This window comes from Malaclemys terrapin, chromosome 8 (assembly GCF_027887155.1).
Source record: "Malaclemys terrapin pileata isolate rMalTer1 chromosome 8, rMalTer1.hap1, whole genome shotgun sequence".
NCBI lineage: Eukaryota > Metazoa > Chordata > Testudines > Emydidae > Malaclemys > Malaclemys terrapin.
In genome coordinates this window covers 16,966,343-16,978,827 of record NC_071512.1, presented here as the reverse complement: position 1 = coordinate 16,978,827, position 12,485 = coordinate 16,966,343, and the positions used below count along the sequence as shown (strand labels likewise).

The 12,485-nt window shown below is 43.1% G+C and overlaps 1 protein-coding gene across 2 annotated transcripts in view; it reads right to left on the bottom strand.

Annotated features, from left to right (window-relative positions):
- The window catches only part of KCTD16 (potassium channel tetramerization domain containing 16), a 168,046-nt gene that overhangs the window by 138,002 nt on the left and 17,559 nt on the right, over positions 1-12,485 (bottom strand). Inside the window, exon 2 of one of the 2 annotated variants that reach the window (XM_054036522.1) lies at positions 11,625-11,630. The exons of the other annotated variant lie outside the window; for it this stretch is intronic. Coding sequence (XP_053892497.1) covers positions 11,625-11,630 — 6 coding nt within the window. The remainder of the gene's footprint in view (positions 1-11,624; positions 11,631-12,485) is intronic. 2 annotated transcript variants of the gene reach the window in all.

Genomic DNA, 12,485 nt, shown 5'->3' with positions numbered 1-12,485 from the left:
TAACCCCAATTGCATTGATGCCACTAGCAAAACTCTCCTAAGTTCTGGATTTATGCAGGTTCATGATCCTCGGACTGTATTTATACAAGTGCTCAATCCATCTGAAAGCCTTCAAAATCTTTCCTTCACCCTGCTTCAGTATTTTCTAACTTCTGATGAACACTCATGGCTCCCATTGACTTCAATAGGAGCTGAGACTGCATGAGCCCCCAGCTAAAACCTCTCCAGCACATTATCAACGATCTATCCTGGAAAACGATCCCTCACTCTCACAGACCTTGGGAGGCAGGCCAGTCCTCGCTTACAGACAGCCCGCCAACCTGAAGCAAATACTCATCAGTAACTACACACCACACCACAGAAACACTAACCCAGGAACCAATCCCTGTAGCAAACCTCGTTGCCTATTCTGTCCCCAATCTACTCTAGCGACACCATCAGAGGACCCAACCACATCAGCCCACACAATCAGAGGCTCATTCACCTACAAGTCTACTAATATTATATATGCCATCACGTGCCAGCAATGCCCCTCTGCCATGTACATTGGCCAAACTGGACAGTCCCTACATAAAAGAGTAAATAGATACAAATCCGACATCAGGAATGGTAACATACAAAAGCCAGTAGGAGAACACTTCAATCTTCCTGGACATTCTATAACAGATTTAAAAGTAGCTATACTTGAACAAAAAAACTTCAGAAACAGACTTCAAAGAGAAACAGCAGAACTAAAATTAATTTGCAAATGTAACACCATTAATTTGGGCTTGAATAGGGACTGGGAGTGGCTGGTTCATTACAAAAGCAGCTTTGCCTCTCCTGGAATTGACACCTCCTCATCTATTATTGGGAGTGGACTACATCCACCCTGATCGAATTGGCCCTGTCAACCCTGGTTCTCCACTTGTGAGGTAACTCCCTTCTCTTCATGTGTCATTATATAATGCCTGCATCTATAATTTTCACTCCATGCATCTGAAGAAGTAGTTTTTTACCCACGAAAGCTTATGCCCAAATAAATCTGTTAGTCTTTAAGGTGCCACCGGAATCCTTGTTGTTTTCATAAGAAAGTAGTTATCCTTTAGCCAGATTCTGTCCTATGAGATGGGCAGAATTTGGCTCCAGCAGTAGTAAAAAGGGTGCCTTGACCTTTAATCTAAAAACTTAGGCCCAACATGTTAATATCTACATAATTTAATATACTGGGTCAAACAGTCAGGGCCGGCTCTAACTTTTTTGCCGCCCCAAGCAAAAAAAAAAAAAAAAAGAAGAGCGCCGCCTCGCCGTAACACCCACCCCCCCGAGCACCACACCACCATGCCGAAACACCTCCCCCGAGCGCCGCCCCGCTGAAACACACACCCCCAGCGCTGCGCCGCGCTGCCGAAACACCCCCCAAGTGCCACGCTGTGCTGCGCCACCGAAACACACACACACACCCCGAGCGCCGCGCCGCTGGGAAAAAAAAAAAAAAAAAGAAAAAAAAAAAAACGAGCGGCCCGCCTCCAAAACACCCTCCCAGCACCGCGCCACCGAAACACGCCCCCAAGCGCCGCGCAGCCGGAAAAAAAACAACAACAAAACCCCGAGCGCCGCACCGCCAAAACACACACCTCCGACCACCGCGCCACCGGAGGGGGGGGACCAAGCGCCTCACCGCCAAAACACCCCCCCCCCCGAGTGCCACGCCGCGAAAACACACACACCCCGAGCGCCACGCCATGCCACCAAAACACAAACAACCCAGCCCCCTGAGCGCCGCCCGGCCGAAACCAAAACAACAACAACAACAACAACACCTTGAGCGCTGCCCCGCCGAAAGGGAAAAAAAAAAAAAAAAAAAAGTTATTTTTATTGCCACGTCGCCGAAACACGCCCCCCACCCAGCGCCGCACCGCCGAAACACCCCCCCCTCCGAGCGCCATGCCACGCCGCTGAAACAGAAACAACCCCCCACCCCCACCGGAGCGCCGCCCGGCCAAAACCAAAACAAACAAACAAAAAAACCCCAAGCGCCCCCCGCCACACCAAGATTGGCTGCCCCTTACAAGGTGCCGCCCCAAGCACGTGCTTGGTCGGCTGGTGCCTGGAGCCGGCCCTGCATACAGTAGAACCTCAGAGTTATGAACACCTTGGGAATATAGATTGTCCGTAACTCTGAAATGATCATAACTATGAAGAAAACATTATGGTTGCTCTTTCAAAAGTTTACAACTGAACATTGGCTTAATACAGCTTTAAAACTTTACGATGGTGAAGAAAAATGCTGCTTTCCCTTTATTGTTTTAGTAGTTTACGTTTAACATAGCACTGTACTGTACTTGCTCTCTCTCTCTTTTTTTTTTTTTGTGATCTCTGCTGCTGCCTGATTGCGTACTTCCGGTTCCAAATGAGGTGTGTGGTTGGCTGGTGTTTGTAACTCTGAGATTCTATTGTATCTTCATCGTCAGTGCAAACATGTTAGGCTGCTGCTAAGATTCACTGAGACACTCAAGGGAATAAATAGCATTTAAGAGCTTCCGCATTAGCACTGGTATATTCAGCTGTGGAATATTTGCACCTCATTTTAAAGTCAAAGACCCATTCAGTTACTGCTGCACTTGATGCTAGTTTGGATGAAGCTCTGTGCAACCAAATAAACTGAGAACCAGGCTGTTTTTCAGCCCCTTTGTTCTGCTTAATATCAAAGTATTTCTCTGAGAATTTTTCTCACCAGTTTGTACTCTACAGATGCAATTTTCAAAAATGCCTGGATGGTTTAGGAACACAATTCCCATTGACTTGTGATCCTAAATCACTTAAAAAGAAGAACAGGAGTACTTGTGGCACCTTAGAGACTAACAAATTTATTAGAGCATAAGCTTTCGTGGACTACAGCCCACTTCTTCGGATGCATATAGAATGGAACATATAATGAGGAGATATTTAGGCGCTTTTGAAAATTCTCCAAACATACCTGTGAGAGAATAAGTTCCTTCAGACCTAAAAACTGGGCTTCCCTTCCCCTCTCAGATATGTTAGTTATTGTTGATACCAAACAAAATTTTATATCAGAATTATATTTATTTTTTAAAAGATGTTTAAACAAACAAAATTCATGGAGAATATTAACCTACCAGTGGTGATGCAGGACTAAACAGAAATTGAGGCCCCATTATGCTAGGCACCGTATAAAAACAGAGTACAAGACAGTTCCTACCCTAAAGAGGCTACAATCTAAATAAACAAGACAAAGTGAAGGAAGAGAAACATGTGTGTGTACACGGAGTAAAAGAAGGTATCTTCCAAGCTGTCACAATAAATCCACAAGGAAAATGTAATTTGTCATGTGGATATAGACCACTAACAGAGTTATAGAAGGGCCTTGCACAATATTTTTTGCCTAGATAAACACTTTGGCTATCAGAGAAGAGGACAACCCGTCATTAGTGTTGGAGGCGTTGATTAGATAACCCAGGAGGTTCGTTTCAACCCTATCATTCTTCTTCTATAAACAACATTTTGTGGGATTTTCATTATTTATACTTTAAGGCTGAGATTTTCAAAGCTGAATAAAACATTTGGAAGCCCATATCCTCAAGGCGGCATTGGAATCACATATATATTTCCTGCATATTGAAACAGAGATGGGCCTGATCTGCAAACTCAGATCCAGCACCAAATTTTCTTAAAGGTGTTTAGATCCAAGATTTTGCTTTGGCCCACTATAGATGTATGGGCCAGCTGCAAAGCATGTCTCTAAATCTGTAATTCCCCAAAGCCCATTTTGAAAGTAGGGAATTCAAATAGGAGGTATTGGCTCAGTTTATGATTCTGCATAAACCCATAGACTCATATGATGTTGGGATACCAGGCTGTACTATTGCATTGGCTCTGTTAGTTTCCTGTGAGACTAAATAGCAGATACATGCAGTATTGAATGGGACGGAATGTTCTTTGGGGAAAAAAATGCAGATTATGGACCAAATTCAGCTCTGGCATAAGCAGATGCAACTCCTACTGGTGTCAATCAGAGATCTGACTGCTTACATGGAGCCTGAATTTGGCCCTCGCTCTGTTATTGTTGCACACTAAAATCTTTTATACAAATAAACAGTCTTAAAGCTCTCTGCTGCTGCAGCGGAGTTAATTTTAGAATGGCAAGCTGTGCAATTGTTGCAACACCTGGGCAAAAGAGAAGAAACCCTTCTCAGATGTATGGACTGGTGCTTTTCCAAATGAGAGGTCTGAACTGTTTATCTTGTCTTTAGACATGAGAGATTAAAGACATGCCTGGGCGGGTGGGGGAGGATCCATCATTTTCCAAGCATTAACATGACTGGGCTGCTAATGCACCACCTGTTAAGTATTAGTATAACTGAGAATGTGAGAGCTTCTGTTGAGGAAAAAATACAATTATTGGAGCTTAAAATGGATCATCTTCTACAGACTTTAAAGTTTATTTTCTATACTGGGTTAGTCTGAGTAAGTTTAGTCTGTTTTTTTAATCTCAGACTTTTATTAAGTAAATACTGCCATTTCCTAAGTACAAATCAAGAATTACAGAGATTAAAAAAGAGAATGAAAATTAGAGATTGATTTTCCTTCCTTCATGATCACCAACCATCTCCACTGGGTCTGCCAGTATACAAAGCACACAGATTGATCATGAGTTGATAAAAGTGGTCTGCAAAATTCCATACCTGGGCAATTCTTAGAACAGTAAAATGGGTTCTTATACTAATTATCCATCCCACAAACAAAAGATCTAAACACATGTAAAACAAAAGAACAGACTAATATCCGTTTCCATTTTACATTCAAATTATTCAAATTCAGCCTTTCTGGGATGGAATTTATTTATTTTTTATTTTTTTTTATCATAAAGGGAAGTCCTAGTGTGCCTAACAGAGAATAATACCCTTGCCACGAAATGCTCCGTCTTTATGATAACATGAGAAAATGTAAGCATGTTTAGAGGTTTGATTTCTAAAAGCAGAAGCACCTTTTTCAGGCCTGTGGTAAGCAGAGTAAGGCTCCCCGATTGTTAAATTCACTCAAACAGAGAAGCAGGTGCATTGATCCTAGCAAAAAACGCATACATTGCAGATTTCACTGGGGGAACCTAATGAAGTATTGATGACGGGTCTGGTTCCTCCCACAAGATTCCATTGAAATGATGATAACCATTGACCTACAGTATGTTTTTCCACAGCTAAACCAAAAGTTAGCTTCTCAGTCCTTTTTGCAGTAAATAATATCCCTAGATTTTTGCCTTGACCTACAGGATCCTTCCTGGCAAATGATTTTCAATCATAAAATCATTACCGAAAGAAATCTTTTATCAGATCTCGTATTTAAACATTATCTGACTATTTAAAGGTAAGCAGAATAGGTTTCTACTGACCAAGACCTGAGTTTGAGGGAAGAAAAAATAACCTTGCGACCCCCCCACAACTCCTTTTTGGGTCAGGACCCCTACAATTACACCACCGTGAAATTTCAGATTTAAATAGCTGAAATCATGAAATTTATTATTTTAAAAATCCTATGACCGTGCAATTGACCAAAATGGACCCTGAATTTGGTAGGGCATTAGATATTGTAGACAAGTGGATGCCAGCAGTGCCCCCTGGTGGACACAGGGCAGCCCTGCATACAGCTCCTCACCTCAGTTTCCCTTCCTGGATCCCCAAATAAACTCCACCCAGGGTTTTTCCACTATCAGTCACCTCCTTAGGGTTGGATATATTAACAAGTTCAAAACTGAACACAAAAGTTTTCCCTCCAACTGATAACAGCCCAAACTCCCCTGCTCAGGTCAGAGTCCTTTCTACCATAGCAGGCTACTCCCAGTCCTTCGCAACTGGAGCAATTCCCTTGGTCTCGGGGTCTTCTCTGCAGAAGCATCTCTCACTCTCTACAGTCTCACTAAAACTCCTGAGCTTCCTCTTTATTGCAGCCACCTCCTGCTCTTTATAGGAAATTGCCTGATTCCCCTCAGATGGAGCTCATTCTGTAATCGGGGTTGGCTTGGCCTCAGGCTCCCCAGCCCAACGGCAAGCCATTCTGTTACAGATGCCCATTCCATCAGACTGTCATGGACTTCTTGTGTGACCTTGTGCAAGCCACTTAACAGCTCAATATTTCAGTTCCATCACCTGATGATAAAACTTGCTTATCTTACAGTGGGTGGAAGAAGTGAGGGAGCATAAGTCTTTACTCATAAATATTTCTAATGCACTTTAATATTTCTGATGGAAGTTTCCATGGTCCCTGTGCTGGTAGTAGGGGAAAGAAATGGCAGGTTTATAGCACCTAGATGAGCAAAATTGCAAGACCAAAATTGGGCCTCAGTTCAGCACAAACCAAGAGTGAATCAGGGAGAAGCAATGGCTATGCTTTTTGCACTCAGTCTCAAATGTAGGAGGTTATCTACTACAAAATTGCATTTTAACCAAATCTGGTCAAAAAGGGGACCTGGCAGTGTCCGGTCCGATGTGTCGGACACCAGGCCAGGGGGATAAAAGGGGCATCAACCCGCGCCAGCCCCTGCTCAGTTGGGGCTGCTACCTACCTGCATCTCATGGGCAGGTAGCAGGCTCCTTGTCAGGCTGCAGCTCCCATCCTAGCCCCAGAGCAAAGGGAGCCCAGCTGGGGGCAGGGAGGGAGGTGGAGAGGATTCAGCAAGGAGGAAGAGGAAGGGGGACATCAGTGAGCGACAGAGGGAGGGAAGAGGCGGAAAAGGGCTTCAGGGGAGAAGGGGCAGGGCAGGTGGTGGAGCAAGAGGGGAAGAGGTGGGGCAATGGGGGAGTCCAGTTTTCAGCAATTGGAAAGTGGACAACCCTACTTGTGGCACTGGGGATTCTAGCTGACTTCACTGTCCGTCTATGCAGGTAATGATTTTTCTGATTTGACTCATAGACTCATAGACTTTAAGGTCAGAAGGGACCATTATGATCATCTAGTCTGACCTCCCGCATTTTGCAGGCCACAAAAGCTGACCCACCCACTGTCCCTTAACTCAGCTGTTGAAGTCCCCAGATCGTGATTTAAAGATTTCAAGTTGCAGAGAGTCCTCCAGCTAGCGACCCCTGCCCCATGCTGCGGAGGAAGGCGAAAAACCTCCAGGGCCTCTGCCAATCTACCCTGGAGGAAAATTCCTTCTCGACCCCAAATATGGCGATCAGTAGAACCCCGAGCATACAGGCAAGATTCTCCAGCCAGACCCTCATTGACCATTGATACTATTTACCAGCGATGGCACGTTATTGACTAATTGACTAAAATCACTGTATCCCATCAAACCATTCCCTCCATAAACTTATCTATCAAAACTATCAAAAGTTCAAGGCTTTTGTAGCACCCATGAGGTTGTTCCAAGTGACTTCTTGCTCCTCATACGTAGTTGGTCACACTCTGAATCCAGTGTTCAGAAGAGGGCTGGAAGTGATCAAATGACCATTCAAATATTAGAACATTTTTATATGACTATTGATACAGTGCTTCCTAAACACTCTTTCCCTTGGATTTACTTTCCCATGTCACCATGGTTTATAGAGGATACATGACAGTTTACTTGAAAGGGAACACAGTTAGACAGCTGGTGGTGAAAGTCCCAGTCAAGGGTCCTGCTGATTGCAACACAAAGAATTTTTAAAGATTTATGCCATGGATGCCAGAGAGACAAAGAAAGGTTTCTTTGCATCTGCATAGTGTCTGCAAAGTCATACATAATAGAACTGTTCCATCTATTTGGTAGCTTGGTTTTTCTTGCTCTGAAGAATTTTCTGGTTGCTTTGTATATACATTTGTTTAGATTCAGATGTGGCTTACTGCATTTGCATGTTTAAGCAACCTCCTCAGAGGAGGAACATGGACATTTCTCTGCTTGAGTTTCAATCAGTGTTGCTCCTTGAAGTTCTAGAAGTGTTGGAGGACTTCATCCACCACCTGTACATTGGCTGTTTAATTGCAGTGGTGAGTCAGATCACGAATGGCTCCTTGTGTGAGAATTCAGGGTTATTCTATAAATTATCATTTTTATGGAACATCAAACTAATTAACTTTTTTCAAACAGGTGAAGTTTATCACTATTATAACTCCACTGCCCATTAGTTTTACCAACCTATGCTGAATGATCAGAACATGATGTGTGTGTGACACGGAAAATGATGAGCCTGGCCTGGGCCAAGATACTTCAGCATCTACTGGGCCTGTTCTGTTGTTTTGATTGAACTGCATTTCATCAAGCAACACTAAGGCATGAGTTCACAAAGAAATGGCTCAGATGCAGGTTACTGGGAAGAATGTGCATATTGTTGATACAGAGCAGACAACCTGCTTATTCATGCCTAATACACGGTGGAAACTTAAGTCCATATTTTTGAAGAGTTGCATGCCTATAATGCACATTTTAAAACACCTATGGGCATGCAAAACTCCCAGAGCATGCACACACATTGGGGTTATACATATTCAGATTGCATGCATCAAGGGTTTTTCACATCTAACTCACAGACAGGGAAATAAACAGGCACACATGCTTAAGCATAGGTCCAAAATATGTACTTCACATATGTGGGCATTCCTGGACTAATGTACAGAGCTACTTAGAAAATTATCAATGTACTGGACATAAGCAAACATTGTTTAGATCATAGGTTCTTTGGAGCAAGGACCTTGTCTTCACATCTGTCTAAAGTGTCTAGCACCCTATGGGTATTATAAAATTAATATTATGATAACAATAAATCCCTATATACCATTACAATGCACCAATTCAATACATAAATGAAGATCTAGTCTAATGGCTGCTGTAGCATGAACATAATGTAATTTGCTAAGAGATATTGCATAGCCCTATGGTTAGAAGACATGGTCTTGATGCACCATTGCTGCTCCAGAGGAAGTACAGGACAGTCTTGAAAAATATATGGAATATTCAACAAGTTAAAGACAAATAATGTCCAAGAGAGTGAAAGAGTCTAGTCAAGCAATGGGCACAATAACGCTCTGACAAACCTAAAGGCCAAGTGTTCCAGGAGTTTGCTGAGAAGCCAGCTGCTGTTGTCACAGGACAATAAGAGCAATAAGTATGTACAGTAATAAAATACTTTAGAAATTCTCTTGGCCAGATCCTCAGCTGCTATATATTGGTGCAGCTCCACTGAAGTCAATGGAGCAATGCCAATTAAGACTAGTTGGAGATTAGCTCTTTACCACCAGAGGTATACTACTGGGACAGTGAGCTGTTTGGTGGAAAGCTGAAGAACAGAGTTGGATGGGAAAGGGCAAGAAGAGATGTTAAATAAAAATACACCTCTACCCCGCTATAACGCGACCCAATATAACACGAATTCGGATATAACGCGGTAAAGCAGTGCTCCGGAGGGGAGGGGTTGCGCACTCCAGTGGATCAAAGCAAGTTCGATATAACGCGGTTTCACTTATAACGCGGTAAGATATTTGGCTCCTGAGGACAGCATTATAGCGAGGTAGAGGTGTACTACATGTATGGTATCTATTACAGTGAGATTTGGGCAAGTATACTGTATTGAGGGGGAAAATATTTTTATTGTTGCTATAAATATAATTTATTTCTGTCTTACTGTAATTATTTGATTTACTGAGTACCAAGGGTTTTTATATAAAATATGAATGATACCTATGAAGCCCAGAAAATCATACATACAACACCATTTGATGAACAACGCTATATAAATGCAAAGTATTATTATTATTGTGCCATTGATTCTGAAACAGAATTCCCCTTTGACTTCCTGGGAAATTACAAATTTCAAAGGGAGTTCTGCTGAAAAATCAGTGGCACATTATGCCCCAGTGCTATGGTGCAACATATGAAATTGAAGGAGATATAATAATTCAGCACTAGCCACCCATCCCACATGTTTCCAAAAGTACTTGTTTTTTTAAAGTTTGTTGATTCATTTGGACTCCCCAACTTGAATTGAAGACTGCCTCAAAAACTAGAAAGTAAACTAAATAAAGCCAAAGTACTTGTGAATTTGCACAAACCTGTCAAATTCTTCCTTATGGGCTCAGTACAAATGTAGTAATTGTGCATGTCACAATTCACTTTTTTTTGCATTTTTTGCAACTATTTTTCAGCATGTCTTTAAACTTTTTCAAGAATTACAATCTTATCTTTTTATTCACAGTCCAAGCCTCCTTTTTAATGTAGTTCCTAAAACAAAAAAATATGTCCAACTTCAATAAGGAAAATAATTTGCATGCATGTTAGATGTGGGCATTTTTACACATAGTTCGGTTGATTATCACTAATCATATTTTGAAAGGAGTATACAAAGTATACATCTGCAGAAAGCCAACTATGCTTTCAAATGCAGCTCTCATGACAACCTTTGGAAATCTGGCAGTAAATATCTGAACCTTCCTATATTATCAGTTAAACTCTGAGCTAAAAGGAACTCAATAGGTTCCCTTAAAAGGGGCACATGCAAAAACTTCTTCAGGTTCTATCCCAGCAAATCCCTCACTCATCAAATTTTGCTCTGAGATTTTGGCTTTGAACAAACTTAATACTCAGTGCAAAACTCGGTCAAACCACTGTTTCATTTATTCTATTTCAACTTGGTTTGGCTTTGATATAAAAATATAAACTGAAATGTGCTGGAAACTTAATCCACGTTCACTTGAAATGGGGCTAAGGTTCCCCCAAAGGTTTGCAGAGACTGGGAATGCTCCTCTGAATAAGGTTTACAGGATCTGGATAGAGGTTTAGAATCTCAGAGAGTTCGGAACTCCATTCCCAATTTAGATCACCCTCATACTGCAAGATTACATTATCCCTGAAATGCAGCATGTGATCTCTATAACAATTACATCCCAAAATCTTCATGTCAAGCATGTAACCTCCATATCAAGCCCAGAGCTTTCATGCCAGAACCATGGCTGAGCAGGTTTACAGATTACAACATGGGTGAGGAAACAAGGGCTAGATTTTTGAGTGGGGAGGATTTGGAATGTGGAAAGCAGGCTTCAAACTATTCCTGAGGTTACAAAAAGTAGTTTCAATGGGAGGAGCAATATGTTAAGGGAACTTATAATAAAAAGGGAGCTGGTAAAGTGAATTGGTTGCAGTGTTTGGAAAGCACAGTAAAGGAAATTAACAACAACCACTGTCTAGTCACTGAGCTGCCAAATTTACAAAACCAAAACCAAACCCTATTCAATAATTTTGCCTCCAGTTCAAAGGGGCATTCAGGAGTGCCACCAGCTTTTCCGCCACTCTAGGCAGTGGAAGGTCCCGCCCCGAAATGCCGCCCCCCCCCCCACAGAGGCAGCGGAAGGTCCCACTAGGGAAATACCGCCGCGGTCACCACCCCCCAAATTGCAGCGCTCTAGGCGACCGCCTAGGTCGCCTAATGGGTTGCGCCAGCCCTGGGGGCATTTTAAACCTCTATAATAAACAGCACCAACGATATTTCCAAGAATGTTTGCAACTTATAAATAAAACAAAAGTTTAGGATGTTATAGGAATGGTGAGGAAATGAAAAACAGCAATTGTTTCTTAAGCCTCTTAGGCCTGGTCTACACTACGGGTTTAGGTCAACTTTAGCAGCGTTAAACCGAATTAAGCCTGGACACGTCCACACAACGAGGCCCTTTCTTTCGACTTAAAGGGCCCTTTAAACCGGTTTCTTTACACCACCTCCGACGAGGGGATTAGCGATAAAACCGGCCTTTGCGGGTCGGAATTGGGGTGGTGTGGACGGAATTCGATGTTATTGGCCTCCGGGAGCTATCCCACAGTGCTTCATTGTGACCGCTCTGGACAGCGCTCTCAACTCAGATGCACTGACCAGGTAGACAGGAAAAGACCTGCGAAGGTTTGAATTTCATTTCCTGTTTGCCCAGCGTGGAGAGCACAGGTGACCACGCAGAGCTCATCAGCACAGGTAACCGTCATGGAGTCCCAGGATCGCAAAAGAGCTCCAGCATGGACCGAACGGGAGGTACGAGATCTGCTCGCCATATGGGGAGATGAAGCAGTGATAGCTGAACTCCGTAGCAGTAAAAGAAATGGAAAAGTATTAGAAAAGATCTCCAAGGCCATGAAGGACCGAGGCCATAACAGGGACACACAGCAGTGCCGCGTGAAAATTAAGGAGCTACGGCAAGCTTACCACAAAGCCAGAGAAGCAAACGGAAGGTCCGGGGCAGAGCCGCAAACTTGCCGCTACTACACGGAGCTGCATGCGATCCTAGGGGGTGCAGCCACCACTACCCCAACCGTGTGCTATGACTCTCTCACTGGAGAAACACACAGGGAAGACGGTTCGGGGAACGAGGAAGATGACGATGGAGGTACTGTAGGTAGCTCACAGCAGCAAGGAAGCGGAGAAACCGGTTTCCCCAACAGCCAGGATATGTTTGTGACCCTGGACCTGGAACCAGTAACCCCCGAACTCACCCAAGACCCTCAGGGCACACAGGAGACCTCTGGTGAGTGTAACTTT